Genomic DNA, 15,210 nt, shown 5'->3' with positions numbered 1-15,210 from the left:
CCATCTCCAAGCAGTGTAAAATTCCAGGAGTTCCACCCCTGCTTATCCAGGGTCTGTGTTTCCTTTTGCAAATGAGGCACAGTGGAGATGGTGGTGCCTTTATGATATATGGTTTATTTGCATATATACACAACCTGAGCCTAAGATGGAGGGGCTCACAGTGTTAACACTCAAAGAGGTTCTTGCTTCTCACATGGCCACAATTTTGGATGCCAGCAGAAATCAACCATGGCCCTCTGTCCCTGCATTTAACAAACTGCCACTATTTTTCAGACTATAAAAAAACCCATCCTAAACTCTCTGCTACAAATTTATTTTTGTCCTTTGACACTGAACTGGTGGAGGGGCCCCTCCCCAGAGCCATCTGGCCCATACTTTCCTACATTGCCTGCTACTTTCCCTTCGACTAGTGAGGCCAAATTTGTGTGAAGCAGAACACTGACAACTAGCTCTCTGATTCTGTGAAATATCTGCCCAACTTCCAATCCTTTGGCAATGCAGGACTCCTCTTTCGGGATCTTACCAAATCCATTGTTATTCTTTTATTGTTTAAAGTTGTCATTTAAATTTTTGTAAGCCACATTTGCATAGCTGTCAACTTTCAGATTTGAAAATAAGGGTTCAACAGCCTCAAAATAAGGGATCAGCAGCCTCACCTGTCCTGGAGACAGTCTACAAGATATCTAACAATCCGGGATAGCAGCAGGAAACACCACTGGAATAAGGGAATTTCCCGCAAAAAAAAGGGAAGGTTGACAGCTATGCACATTTGATCTACTAACATGAGATGAAATTAAATAAATCAATAACTAAATTACTTTTATATGCTTCAGCTCTGTCTAGTTTTATTAAACATTATAGAAGCATCATAATTTGTGAGTTTAATTTGATGATTATATCGAAAATGGCAAGCTTGTAATGTTCACATGCAAACACGTTAGTAATTTCTGTTCTTATGTATATCTGGAATTAGCTGTAAGGTGTATACTGCTATTATTACTAGATCAGACAAGCATTATATAAACAGAATTAGACTCTGCTTGCAAAATCTTGAGTTTCACTTTACAGTCTTTAGCAAATAAATCCATTGGCTTTTCTAATTCAGAGCTGGTACAAAGCCAAGCAGTTAGCACACTGGAAACCCATAAACACTCTGAAAGTATTTATTTGCAAAAACTTTTAAAAATAACACACTTGGAGCTGTGTTCATTTTGGCAAATGTAATGGTTTGCATGCTCTGCGAGTTTCGCCCCCTGCAGCTGTGCCGTGTTGAAATGAACCTAGAATGAAACCAGCAAATACCAATAATTTGGCCCAGGCTTGTTTCAAATTGGATTCAGGTTTTCTGGGAAGGTTCATGAATCTAAAGGAACTTCTAGATTCATACTGTCTAACAGGAAACAACATATTTCATAGGCCCTGAGGTTTCATAACAGGTTATTTCAACTTGATATTTCTGACTTCTGCAGGAAATTAATAGTGCATAACAATGAATTAAACTCCTCTCCCCTTATTGCTATCCTACTTTTTGTACTACTGGCAATATGGTGACCTACAAAATGCTGCTGTGGGCGTCAATGTGGTATATGGAGTGCTGGACTTGGATGTGGTTCAAAGGTTCGAGCCTTTTCTAAGCAATCCAGTGTACAGGGTGCCCATAAGAAAGCATGGTATTTCTACCTAACCTGCCTCACATAATTGTTGTGAGGCTAAGATGTTGTGCCATTCTCCTGGAACGGAAGGTGGTATATAAATCAGACCCAACTCTCCCTGTTACTTTAGGTATTGCCCTCCTGTTTGGTGACCATTATGTTAAATGACCCTATAGAAATAAACAGCAACTACTATCCATCTGGAATTGTGAGGTGGCTGATCTAATCAAGTTTGGGACCAGAGAAGATTGTTACCTGTCTCAGATAAAATACATGGAGAACAGAAACAGGTTAATTCTGGCCAGAGAGGAATCCAAGTAATAACAGATTAAAATTGTGAGCAGCTCCACATAGGTGAAGAAGAGGATAAGAGAGCTGTAACCTAAGAGGATATAATTTTGGGGACAACAAGGAGGTGGGAAATAAAATGCCTTATATTGCCCAATGAGCAAACAGGTGCTTCCTGCTAATCTGCTGCTCTGCAGGTAATGGGTTAGTATCTTCTGTGTGTCTTATTAGCACCATCTTTTCTTGGTTCAGTGTGAGAAAGCCAAGTTCAAATACTTGTTCAGCTCAGTAGGTGGCCTTGTGCAAGTAATTGTAATGTAACTTCAGAATTGTTATGAGTTTAAAATATACACACACATTACATCTTGGAGAATAGGTAGCATATGGATGTAATAAAGGAGCAGAATAGATCCAAAACTACTCCCTCCCCCACCTTTTCTTTTCCTTGAACCATTTAACTTTTCTTCCATACATGGCTTCTATCTTATCTCAGGTGAACTTTATTGCTTTGAAGGACTCTCACCAGGCTTATGTTTAATCTAACGCTGGAATTGCTTCTCAGTGGTCATAACATCTGAGGTGCTCCGTCTTAGGATCAAACAACACACCAAGAGCAGCAGCCCAAAGTGATCTGGACTGTCTAACATGTGAACCTACTAATAGTCACAGAGGCTGTAGCTCAAGCACAGAGAACATGCACTGCATGCGAAAGGTATCAGGGTGTATGACATCTCCAGTTGAACAACTGCCAATCAGACTGAGCAGCACTGGACTAAGTGAAGGTATTCAGCTAAATTCTACTTAGGGGAGACCTGCTGAAATAAACAAATTTAGTAATGGGTCTACTATGAGTAGGACTAGTGTTGAATAACACCTATAATCTGGTGGTATAGGCAATGCCGTTTCTGTGTGTGGATTCATTTCAAGTTATCCAGAAGACATTGCCTCGTGTCCACCCAGCATAGAATGAAGTAGACTGTGTTTCAACCCATGTCACTGGAGAGGTTGAAAGTGACCTGAGAGGCAACCCAAAGCAGCACTGGCTGTTTAACCCAGCATGCGAAGGTAAGGCTGACAATATGAAAGGAAACAAGTTTCAACACTAAATCCTCTGGAGGATGTGATACCCAGGCATGTGCAAGCAGGACTCACTTGGACCAGGCTTCAGCACATAGCATGGCAGCAGCCCATTACTCTAAATGCCAGAGAGGAAGTCACACCCAAGAAAGCTATTTTAATCTTCATAGCAATGTTCCCTTTCTTGTCATTTGGATCAGTACTGATCGTGGCTTATGTCCCAGCTTTCATGATGTACTTCTATATCATCGCACTATGCCAGTATAATGCCAAGGCCAAAGCTTCCATTGATTTGGGTGAACAATTGCCTACCTATAATGACAAGATAGTAAGGCAATTAGCATGTCAGTGTTCTCTTTAGGCAGGGTGATCACAGATTTGACTCATTCTTTAGAACATGTTGGTCCATTCTATTCCAGTAGAATTGTTTAATTGAAGTAAAGCTGTGGAGCTACTGTTGAAGCAAGAGATTTATTTAATTTGTATACGACTTCACATTTGTTAAAAGTGGAAAAGTAGCATCAACATGTATAATTAAATGCATAGAAACTGGAATTGTGGAAGGCCACATTCTATACTGGGATCCTGATTTTTTTACTTTAAAAATATTAATGGGAGACTCCCCAAAGGTTTCTGAAATATTATTAAATGGGGTGGGGAAAAGAATGTAAATGATTGTGTCTATTTTCTTTAGAACCATTATCTGCTGCCAAGAAAAATAGTACTATACAGTGGTACCTCGGGTTAAATACTTAATTCGTTCCAGAAGTCCGTTCTTAACCTGAAACTGTTCTTAACGTGAAGCACCACTTTAGCTAATGGGGCCTCCCGCTGCTGCCGTGCCGCCAGAACACGATTTCTGTTCTCATCCTGAAGCAAAGTTCTTAACCTGAAGCACTATTTCTGGGTTAGCGGAGTCTGTAACCTGAAGCGTATGTAACCCGAGGTACCACTGTAGTCTAATGCTTCAATATAAAACATACTGCACTGACTAGGCCCCACAAATGAAAGCAGGACACTTCTAAATAAATATGCACTGATTTGTGCTGAACCATCTATAAATAACACATAATGTGGAAAGAAACCTCTCAGTGCTTTAGTGTCTATCCATCTCCAAAACTCAAACTCTCTTCACAGAGAACTCTTGGAATTCTAGCTCAATGAGGGGAATAGGAGTCTTCCAACAATTCTCAGCACCCTTAACATACAGCTCCCAGACTGCATTGGGGAAAGCCATGGCTGTTTAAAGTGGTATAATAGTGCTTTAAAGGTATGGTGTGAATGTTGACCATGGCATCTTCCTCCAAAGAATTATGGGAACTGCACGGTGCTGGGAATTGTAGCTCTGTGAAGGGTCTTCCTAATGACTCTCTTAACAAATTACAGTTCCCATGATTTGTGCTAGAGGAGGAAGTCATGATTGTTATAGCCATGGGTAGGCAAGCTAAGGCCCGGGGGCTGGATCCGGCCCAATTGCCGTCTAAATCTGGCCCGTGGATGGTCCGGGAATCAGCGTGTTTTTCCAGGAGTAGAATGTGTGCTTTTATTTAAAATGCATCTCTGGGTTACTTGTGGGGCATAGGAATTTGTTCATATTTTTTTCCAAAATATAGTCCAGCCCCCCACAAGGTCTGAGGGACATGGACCTGCTGAAAAAGTTTGCTGACCCCTGGTTATAGTGGTATAAGAGTGTTTTAAATATATGCTGTCGATGTGACCTCTGTTTTGTTCAGTTTCTTACTAGAGAGAGTTGGGTATTTTTTTTTTTTACAAAGACCAATGCTTTGAACTCGAAGAGGGGAATAGGGACTAACTTCAATCTCCCAGTGCTGTCCAGAGGCCTGCTCTACATTTCATACCAGACACACTGCTGTAACCATGAACCATCTCTACCATACCCATCACACAGTTCTGCTTAGAAGGAATAATGAAACATAAAGTTTGTGATGACACACTTCTATTTTTTGCTAACCAACAACATTGATACATTTCCCCCCAAAAAATAATAATATTCTAGTGATTCCCAGTGCAGATTGTGCATTGTAATCCTCACAGCCTGGCCTAAAAAACTATAGTTACGGGTTGGAGGGTGATCTGAATCCTGGTTGTGTGTGTTGCACTTGTCCAACTACAGTAGTTTAACCCACTCTAGCAGCTGTGGGTCTCTAACAGCCACACACATATGGCTGTTAGAGTGGGACAGACAATTGGACAAGTGTTACCTGGAAGATTTGCTTTTGTTGACAGAATCACTGGCCTTTGCCTAACTTAAGGAAATGGCCACAGATTCCTTCTAGAAGGGGACATGTCCTCATTTCACCTCCCTGTGGGCGATGATGTCATCCAGCTGTTTCTGTGTGAACTGAGACTGCAGTTTGGGTGGGTGGCAGGGGTGAACATACTCAAAGAGGCATAGAGACTCAGGGGGCAGTTATTTGCTCTCCCTAAGAAAGACATCTGGATGCACATTGTACCCCTGCAGTTCTCACCACTGGGAATTTGGGGTATGTCTGTGTAGCAATAGTCTAAAAATGTTATTTCACCAATGAATTGGCCCTGTTTGGCCCTAAAAGGTTTCCCTAAGTAATACTATTTTTGCATCCATTCCGCTAATCTCCCTTGGCAGCAACTTGACTTTTGAGTAATTTCTGTGATTCATAGCCAGCAATGAGTTTCGGTTGAGAAAACATTGATGTGAAAGTGGAGCTTCCAAATTCCTTTATGATAGTGGCAATGTTCTTCCTCTTTTCTGACAGTGCGACAGCAACATGTTATTCCTAATACAAATGGCTTTGTTTTCTCTAAGCACATACTTTCAATTCCAGTTCATTAACGTCAAAAAAATATGAAAGAAACAATTACATAGAATGCAATGATTTTCTTCTTCTTTTGGTCAGGACCAAAGAGGACAGCTGAATGTTAAGAAAGTCAAGGGTTTCTTTTCTTGGCATAATCTATAGTGTTTTCAGAGCTGTATATTTTAAGAGCCTCCCTTTAGGATGGCTGCATAAATTGGTGTGTTTCTTATTACCATATGCAAATTATGCTTTTCCATCCACACAAAGCACAGTAACAAAGGTTGCCCTTGGGGTGTCTAGCTTCACTCAAGAGCTGCAGTTAAAAATAAAATAAAATCATAATATTGGTACACTTCACACTGCAGTTTCCAAGTCTGACAGATTCTCAGTGTGATAAATCTGGAGGTGCGTGTTGTATTTGGTATGCTGAAAATAGATATATGACTGCAGTTTCACACTATGCTGCCGTAAGGTCAACCGTTTTAGTACAAAAAATACTTTCATGAAATTAGGGGGAAAATCACCTTTAACAATGACACTAGGACAAAGATAGATTTTACCTTTAAAACTTTTTTTGTCTAAACAGATGAGTAATTTGAAACACAAACTTACAATTAATGAGGACAGACAAAATATGAGCACTAAAAACTGATATCAAAACTACTGATCTAACCCAGAGAAGCCCTTAACTAGAGGGGAGAAGCAGAATATTTCTTTTCCCCACCCTATGATTTATTGTGGAAAACCACCTACTCCGTTCCAGTGTGGCCAAGCCACACACACCCACAGCTGCTGTAGTATAAATGTGTTTCATTGGCTCCTGTCCTGACCTCTCTGTGGTGTTACAATAGCACAGTAGGATTCTGTACTGTACAGGTTTCACAGCAGAACTCCTTGTGATGCTGCTGCAACAGTGGTTAGTTTCCTTGTTGTATCCAGTTGTAACAGTTCAGGAGTGGAATGTATATAAACTCTCATAAAGAAAGAATTATCTCTTGTAGGCTGACTTTAAACATTTATGAGCTTCACGTGATGTCAGAAGCTTGCATTTACACAAGTCAAATAATATACAGTAGTAGTATTCTCCTCCATGAGTGAAGCTACTGTAAGATGTCCTGCTACAGTATTCCTTAGAAAGAAAGCCCTTTATATTCCCCGTCCCAGGGATCTAATGTCAATTCTTCCATGTACTCTGGAAATCAGAGGCATAGCTCATTTATTCACCTATGCTCTGATGCCTATCCTCAGATGCACTGTCCTCATAGTGCCCCAATTATGAGGATTGTTCCTCTCCACTGTTGCCAATTTCATGGCACGCCTATTTGGTATTCAGTCTGTGCTGCAGCAAATATCAGACAACCTTCAGTTTCTACTTGATTTTATATATATATATATATATATATATATATATATATATATATATATATATATTTGCTTTCGTAGATTTTCACGGGTACAGGAATGCAGGTTTTGGTGTCCTCGGGTGTCTTCCCGTGTAAAAGTTGGGGTGTCTAGGCGACGTTTCGACGAGGTCTCACTCGTCATCTTCAGGCTGGTGCTTTCGGCTTCTTGTTACTTCTTGTAACAAGAAGCCGAAAGCACCAGCCTGAAGATGACGAGTGAGACCTCGTCGAAACGTCGCCTAGACACCCCAACTTTTACACGGGAAGACACCCGAGGACACCAAAACCTGCATATATATATATATATATATATATATATATGGACCCAGGGAATTCAACATAGGGTATTTTGTTCTTTATGAATAAAAGTGAGCTGAGAAGTTTGTTTTACAGTATAGCACTTCCTCACTGGAGAAGTCTGCTGTGCACTACAACAGTCTGATATAAACCAGTTCCTGCCACCTAGCGGTCAAAAAACCAAAAATTCATACAGTAAACCATTTTTTAAAAGGAAAATAAAATAATTTTCAAACTTCTAAAAACTATTCAGTGACAATTATATTCTTATAAATGGTTCTGACTGTTATATAACCAACTGAACTAAATTTAGTAGGATGTAATTGGTGCCAAAATAATTTGGCACTTTTAAAACAAAAGCAAGTGTAGCCTGCAGATTGAGGTTTCAAATGAATTTGCTTCCACTATTGCTACATCTCATACCTGGTTGTTATGTTACAAGACAGCAGGCTGTAAAAAACACTTCTTGTTACTGTAAAAGGCACCTATGTTTATACCTAAATTATGGAACCCTTAATCTTATTAGGCTTTTTGTATGATTAATAGTGATACCTCAAGCTTTACTCAGAAGTAAGTCTGCCTGAACTCAATGTGTTTATTCTTTGGTTAAGTGTGTTTAGGATAGCAGCAGCTTGCTTCAGTCTCCTAATTTAATGTCACGTTATAAAAAAATAATGAAAACCTTAAAGAATAGGTAGTGTATTAAGGAAAGAAACCCAGTCAAAGGGGGCTGATTCAGCCTTTGTCTCCATCACTACTACAGATTGCCTGGATAGTTGCACTTGGAGAGCAGTTCTCACCCCAACCCCTTTTAGAGCCAACTATTGGCTTCTTCCTTCTGCCTCACAGGGTCTCATGCAAAAATCGAATAGGATGATGGACCAGGCCAGTGGTATTCAGAAGCATTGCTGCCTCCCAATGTGGAGACAGAGCATATCCATCACGGCCATCATTAATAGCCTCCTCCTCCACGAATTGGTCTAGTTTTCTCCTCTGCAGAGATGGGGTGATGGATCCAATAGGTTTCCCGACGGCTCTGCAAAATCCTTTTTGAAGTGAGGGGACACAGCATTCCAAGTGCACCATAGAATACCAGCACACCTCTGACCTGTGCGTGTTTACTCGAGAGTAAGCCCAACTGAGTTCAATAGTTCTTACTCCCTAATAAGCGCTCACAAAGGATTGCAGCCTTTGGAACTTATAAACAGCACTGAGAATAAAGATCGAAGGGCGCAGCAAGGAGGTTGACAGCTGGCTCTGTTTTCCGCGCAACAGACACCCGCAAACAAGGAAGAAGGAGGAGCCGTCTTGCCGGAATGACTCTGAACCACAGAGACAGAAAATTACCCACCATCGCTATCTAACCTTTGCATTAAACTGAGTCGGTTCCCCCCTCTGAATTCCAAGGCAAGGTACTACAGAGTTTCCACCTTGGAGCTATCAGAAGTCTAGAGGGACGCTGCTCTGCATCGGCCGCGCCTTTCCATCCCTGGCAGATACTCAGTTCACGCTGAGTATCACTCTACTATTTCTATCTCTCCTCCTCGGCTCTAGTCCCCGCCTTTCCCTCGGAAAACTCCCCAATCAGAAAAGAGTTTGTTTTCCCATCGGCTCCTTGGGTCGGGACCATAGAGATAGGAACGAATACCTATGAACCGATGGGCGGCAATGTACGAAGGACACGCCGTTAAGGTGAAAGGTCGGCAGGAAGAGCCGCTCGGAGACTAGCGGAAGCGGAAGCGTTCTTCGTCATTTCCGTGCCTTTTCTTTTTAGAGCTTTGGCGGGCACACGTGCTGCCTGCGAGTAATTTTTTTGTTGCTGCAGCCGCCCTTAGGTTGGTCTGGTTGCTATGGTGAGTGGAAAGGTGTCTCTGTCGCGCGTGAGCTGAGCCGCGACGTGGGGGAGGTTGGCGGCTCGCGAGTCCCAGGCGCGTCTGCGGGCGGGAGGCGAGGGAGAACGAGAGGAGGGTCGTCGGGCATTCAGAGGTCCCCATGTCCAGTCCTTGGCATTGCCCCGCTTCTGGGGGGGGGGGGCGTGGACGAGGAGGTTGTACAGTGGTACCTCGGGTTACATACGCTTCAGGTTACAGACTCCGCTAACCCAGAAATAGTACCTTGGGTTAAGAACTTTGCTTCAGGATGAGAACAGAAATAGTGCGGCGGCAGCGGGAGGCCCCATTAGCTAAAGTGGAACCTCAGGTAAAGAACAGTTTCAGGTTAAGAACGGACCTCCGGAACGAATTAAGTTCTTAACCTGAGGCAGCACTGTACATCGCAAGCCCCCCGCGATGATGCTCCTTTTCCTGTCCCGCGCAGAGTCTGCCTCTCAATCCAAAGCCCTTCCTAAACGGGCTGACTGGGAAGCCAGTGATGGTGAAGCTGAAGTGGGGGATGGAATACAAAGGCTACCTCGTCTCCGTCGATGGCTACATGAACATGCAGGTAAGCAAGGTTGGCTGGTGGGGAGCTTGCACGACCGCTCTTTAATTAACGCACACTGTTGCTTTAAATATTAGGTGCTCTTTGAGCATTTTAGAACAAGGTTGAAAACTTGTAGTGATGTAATTCAAGGTGACCATTCACAGCAAAGATAGCTAAAAAAAAAAGAAAGAATTTTTCCTAGCATCGGACACAAAGCATCCCCTTACAGCATAAAAAGTTTACAGAAAAATGTTTCAACAGCTTCTTGGTGCACGCACACAAAATCCAGTCAAGACTGTGCCTTTGTCTGGGGAGGCTATTTTGTAGCCCTTGTGCCATTTGAACATTTTTAGGTATTTAGTAGCTGGTGCAGCAGGGAGAAAACACACACTGATGTGCCTGTGTATTAAAAAAAGAACCACAACCCATCATTGTAGAATATGTGGTCCTGAAATGCAGAACGCAGTGGGAAACACAAATTGTCATATTGATGACTTTGAAGGAACTTTCAACTTCGATGTTGTAGGTCATTATGTTCAATGTTATTCTAAGTACTCTTTATGTCACCCAGTGCTAAATGCTATATGTAGATGAAGCTTGAGAGTGTCTGGTCCAAGGTCACCCAGTGAGCTTCATGGCCGAGTGGGGATTTGAACCCAGGGGCCTAGTCTGGCATTCTGACCATTCTGGCTCACAGGCAGTATAAAATTTCAGTATACTCTCCTTTAACATAGAAACAGCAGTATAAAACACAGGTGTAAATTCTTACTTAAAAGGAAAGAGAATTTCATGTACACAGTTTCACCTCAAACTCAAAACTATGTACTGCTTCCCCCCATTTTCCAGCCTTCTCACTGTTTTCGTCTATTGTCATTGTCAGCAAGGGATTTGTATTCACTTGTCTACTGCTAACTCAGGGTGGATTGGTTTGAAATAAAGATGATTTAATCAGGCTGATTATCTGAATAAAGAGTTCATACCAACAGTGCAATACTATGCATATCTACTCTGAAGTTCAATGGGGCTTACTCCCAGGTAAGTGTGTATAAGGATTGCAGCTTAATTGTTTGATAGAACGTTAGTGGGGTGGGACCACTGCTCAGCGGTACTGCTTCTGTTAGGCATGTAGAAAGTCTGAGGTACAGTTCCTGGCATCTTCAATGAAAAGGTTCTTGGGTAGAAGTTAATGGGAAAAAGCAGCTGTTCAATGTAGATAATATTAGGCTGGATCAACAAAAGCTCCGATGGTAAGGTGATTTTATATAGATTTCAATCTTTAATAAACAAGCCTTTATTCTACCTAGGAGTATAATCTGACATTTCTAATCATGCAGATCTTATTACTTTGCATTACATCATTTTGTATATGAAAGGACAAATTATGAAATCTGGTTTTCTATGCATGTGCAAGGATTTTTCAAGATTAGGAGTCTCATTTTGAAAAACACTGACCATTTTGCCCATAACTATAACTCTAAACTAGACTGCTGCCTTAACTTCAAGGAAGTAAAGCAGACAAAACTAATTTTGCCTATGTTGTTTCATAGCTATTACATTTGACACCAACCATACTTTCCCCATAGCCTTTGACTTTAAATCATTGTGTGATAGTTTTTAGAATTGTTCAAATTTGTCATGTTTGTATTAAATTTGGGTTTCACTTAAAAGCAGACAGGCCGTTTTAAAAAAGTGACCTTTCATACAACTTTAATTGGTTTACCTTTAAGCTGTTTTTATTTAACACTGCTGTAACCTCTACTCTCCTCCTCTATAGAAGTCATTATTCTACTCTTTATTTAGAAGCTTTGTTTACCTTTACTTGTTCTTCACTCGCTCCTCTCATTTCTGTGCCTTTATATATATTGCTTGGTCAAAAGAGAGAATGGCCTCCCACATTGATTGGGTACTAGGGAAAGCAGGTTAGTATCCCAGTTCTATGTATTTTATGCAAAAGTAAGTCCTACTGAATTCAGAAGGGCTTACTTTCAGATAAACATTGAAGCCACACAGGACTGGGCTGCCCAAATAAGAGAGGAACAAAGGGAAGACCTAATGTATTGTATTAATTGCAGCAATAAATATGGACTTTAAAGGGATACTTTATTGCATCTCAAACTGTTCAGTGTAGTTCTAGCTATTTACAATAGATGCTTGCTGTCTGGGCAAGCAGTTGGCTGTACATCTGTCTGCACTTCTAGATTTATGCTTTTGCTGCTGCTTCTTGAGCTTTTCCAAACCAGCTGGTCATCAGAATAACTTGTAACTATTAATCCCCTCCTTCCAAATCTGTTTTCTTTTTGTGCTCATATTGTTAGATTGTAAGCTTGAGCACACAGATTGTCTCATTTAAGATATCTGTAAGTCACTCTCAAAGCCTTTTTTTGGTTGAAGAGTGGGATAAAAATGCTTTAAATAAATAAAAATACAGAGTGCTGGATTTGCAACTAAGCAGATTCATAACTCAATTATTTGGATTCTGTAGCTGTCAGCCTGCAAAGTTTATGTGAAAACAAGGGGCTGTCCTTAAACAGTGCTATATATAAAAAGAATTAAGACAAGATAATTTAGGATATGCAGGGAAAGATGAAAATAACTTTAAGGAAATGCAGAAAGGGGGAGGGAATTCAAGGCTTGAAATGTTAAAATTATTGTTAACGACTTGTGAAATGTTTTTCTTTTTTGCTATAATCTAAAATTATAAAAAAACAACAACAGTGCTATATTAATGACTTAAAGAGAACTATTAACACTGAGTAGGATTAAGGCTTTTTTGTTTGCTGAAGCGATTCTGATCCAGTGGAAGCAAATATTTAATGTTTGAATTTATATTAGATGTAAGAAAGTCTTGTGGAAAACCTCTATTGGTATAGGAACATATGCTATCCTTTGTAGCTTCTTTTCCTTATAAAATTGTGTCAATTTTTTTTTAAGCTTGCAAATACAGAAGAATATATTGATGGTGCATTATCTGGACACCTTGGTGAAGTTCTGATAAGGTAACTAACATTAGAATTAACGGTATTTACACGCTGTGTAATGTTAAAATCCATTATTTAGAATATTAAAATATTGATACCAGAAATTTATACTACTTAAAATGCAACTTGAAGCAGACTAACTGGTGAGAAGAAATTATTTCAGGTGTTCTCTGAAATCTGTGCCATCTTTCTGGTGATGGAAGGAATCTCAATGGAAGAGGGGAGGGGCAATTTTTAGCAATTACCGTATTTTTCCATCTATAAGATGAGGTTTTTTACCCAATTTTTAAGGTTTGAAAAGGTGGGTCGTCTTATCCATGGAATATAGCAAATAAATAAATAAATACAGTACTTGCTCTAGCAGTCACAGATCCTGGCAGTGGCAAGCCACGGGGCCTCCATAGCCTGCTTGCCTCCTCCCACTCTGCGCGCCCTACAACTGGGAGGGAGGCTGTAGGCAGTCCGTTTTTGCTGTGTGGCATCTTCGCACGGCTCCATTTGTGCGGGGGCGGCGCAATGTTACACAGGAGGAGCACGGCGATTGAAGTAATATCCCCACCTCTGCACCTTTCACATCAGCGAAACATCGCGCAGGAAAGGTGCTGCCACTCAAGTTGGACGCAGCAATTGAAGATATCTCTCCCCTCTGCGCCTTTCTTGTGGGGCATTCTTAGTCTGCTTGCCTCCTCCCACTCTGCCCACCCTACAGCTGTGGGGGAGGCTGCGTGCAATCTGTTTTTTCTGCATGGCGTCTTCGCGTGGCTCCATTTGTGTGCGGGCGGCACAACGTTACACAGTAGGAGCACAAGGTGCAATGTTTCACTGATGTGAAAGGCGCAGAGGGGGCAGTATTACATCAATCGCCGTACTCCTCCTGTCTACCGTTGCGCTGCCTGCACACAAATGGAGCCGCGCAAAAACACTGCACAAAAGCGGACTGCCTATAGCCTCCCTCCCGGCTGTAGGGCAGGCAGAGTGGGAGGAGGCAAGCAGAATATGGAGACCGCAAGATAGGTGAAAAGTGCTAAAAGTAATTGGGGAAAAAATTCACCACTCTTCCCCCCCCCCCAAGCTCAGTGATTGCTGGCAAGGGAACAGCTGATAGGTGGCATGTTAGATGTGTGCGCGACTGTTAGCCTGTGGGGATTCCCCCCCCCCAAAAAAATTCAACAAGTCAGGGCAATTCCCCCCCCCCATTTTCTTAATTTGAAGTCCCCCAAAATAGGGGGCATCCTATACATGGGGGCGTCCAATACAGTATACAGATTGCTGCACCTCCTCTCAGTATGTTGCAGGGGGTTTCCTTGTCTCACTGACAGTGTAATTGTGATGGGTGAGGTGGCAGAGAGCACTGAAAATTGTCTCAGTTCCCTATACCAATGGATTACTTCTGTCAGTAGAAACACCATACAGTGGTCCCTTGGTTTAAGAACAGCTTAGTTTATCAACAACTTGGATTAAGAACGCTGCAAACCCCGAAGTAGGTGTTTGGGTTTGTGAACTTTGCCTTGGAAGCAGAACATGTTCCACTTCCTGTTAAGTGTGTTCCATTAATAAATTGAGTCCCCTGCTGCTATGGGAAAACACGCCTTGGTTTAAGAACACTTTGGTTTAAGAACAGACTTCCAGAACAGATTAAGTTTGTAGACCAAGGTACCACTGTACTGAATGCTACCTGTATGTAGAGTTGCTTTCTTATGCAACTGAAAGAGAAGCATTTGTGTAATAGTAAATCTATAAAGTTTAGTATTTAAGCCTACACCAATGATAGCAATTGGAAAAATATTGTAACGATGTATGCAATGAACAAAGGTACATTTTTATTTATTACCAATTAATTGAACATAGCAGCAAACATAGAATACTTCAAAATAACTTGGTATATGAAATAGAGGGAATGTGTAACTAGCTTTAGAAAACAGTCTTCCAAACTCATGTGGACCACAGCAGAACTAAGTAACTTTTGGTTTGATTTGCAGGTGCAATAATGTCCTTTATATAAGGGGTGTGGAAGAAGAAGAAGAAGATGGAGAAATGAGAGAATAACTATTTTGGGGGGAAAGTTGTTGTTTTTTGACTGTGCTACGAAATTTAGTTGTCCGGTTTTGTTTGATTGCTTTTTTGTCAAGTTTTGTCAAGTAACATTTTTTATGGCCAAACAATAAACATTGTCATTGAAGAAAAATTACCACTATGGAAGAAAAATAAACATACTATTTCCGACAGTTCTTAATGGATAATTATATTATAGTCAAACAAAATGTATTTTAAAAGGAAACTGGATCAAACATCTGTC

The 15,210-nt window shown here is 41.2% G+C and overlaps 1 protein-coding gene across 1 annotated transcript; it reads left to right on the top strand.

The window, feature by feature from the left end:
* The first annotated feature begins 9,223 nt into the window (after positions 1-9,223).
* SNRPF (small nuclear ribonucleoprotein polypeptide F) lies at positions 9,224-15,142 on the top strand. The gene is made up of 4 exons (XM_081878728.1): positions 9,224-9,368; positions 9,832-9,957; positions 12,868-12,932; positions 14,894-15,142. Exons 1-4 carry the CDS (start codon positions 9,366-9,368, stop codon positions 14,958-14,960), a joined length of 261 nt encoding a protein of 86 aa, XP_081734854.1. The 5' UTR covers positions 9,224-9,365; the 3' UTR covers positions 14,961-15,142.
* The last annotated feature ends 68 nt before the right edge of the window (positions 15,143-15,210 follow it).

The sequence above is a fragment of the Podarcis erhardii genome (assembly GCF_964252035.2).
Source record: "Podarcis erhardii genome assembly, chromosome: 10".
Classification (NCBI taxonomy): domain Eukaryota; kingdom Metazoa; phylum Chordata; class Lepidosauria; order Squamata; family Lacertidae; genus Podarcis; species Podarcis erhardii.
The sequence above is the reverse complement of the archived record's forward strand: the minus strand, read 5'-3'. Positions and strand labels throughout refer to the sequence as shown.

Coding starts and splice junctions, on each gene's coding strand:
- SNRPF (XM_081878728.1), top strand. Junction 9,958..12,867: donor ATGGCTACATGAACATGCAG/GTAAGCAAGGTT, acceptor TTTTTTTTTAAG/CTTGCAAATACAGAAGAATA. Junction 12,933..14,893: donor CTTGGTGAAGTTCTGATAAG/GTAACTAACATT, acceptor TTTGATTTGCAG/GTGCAATAATGTCCTTTATA.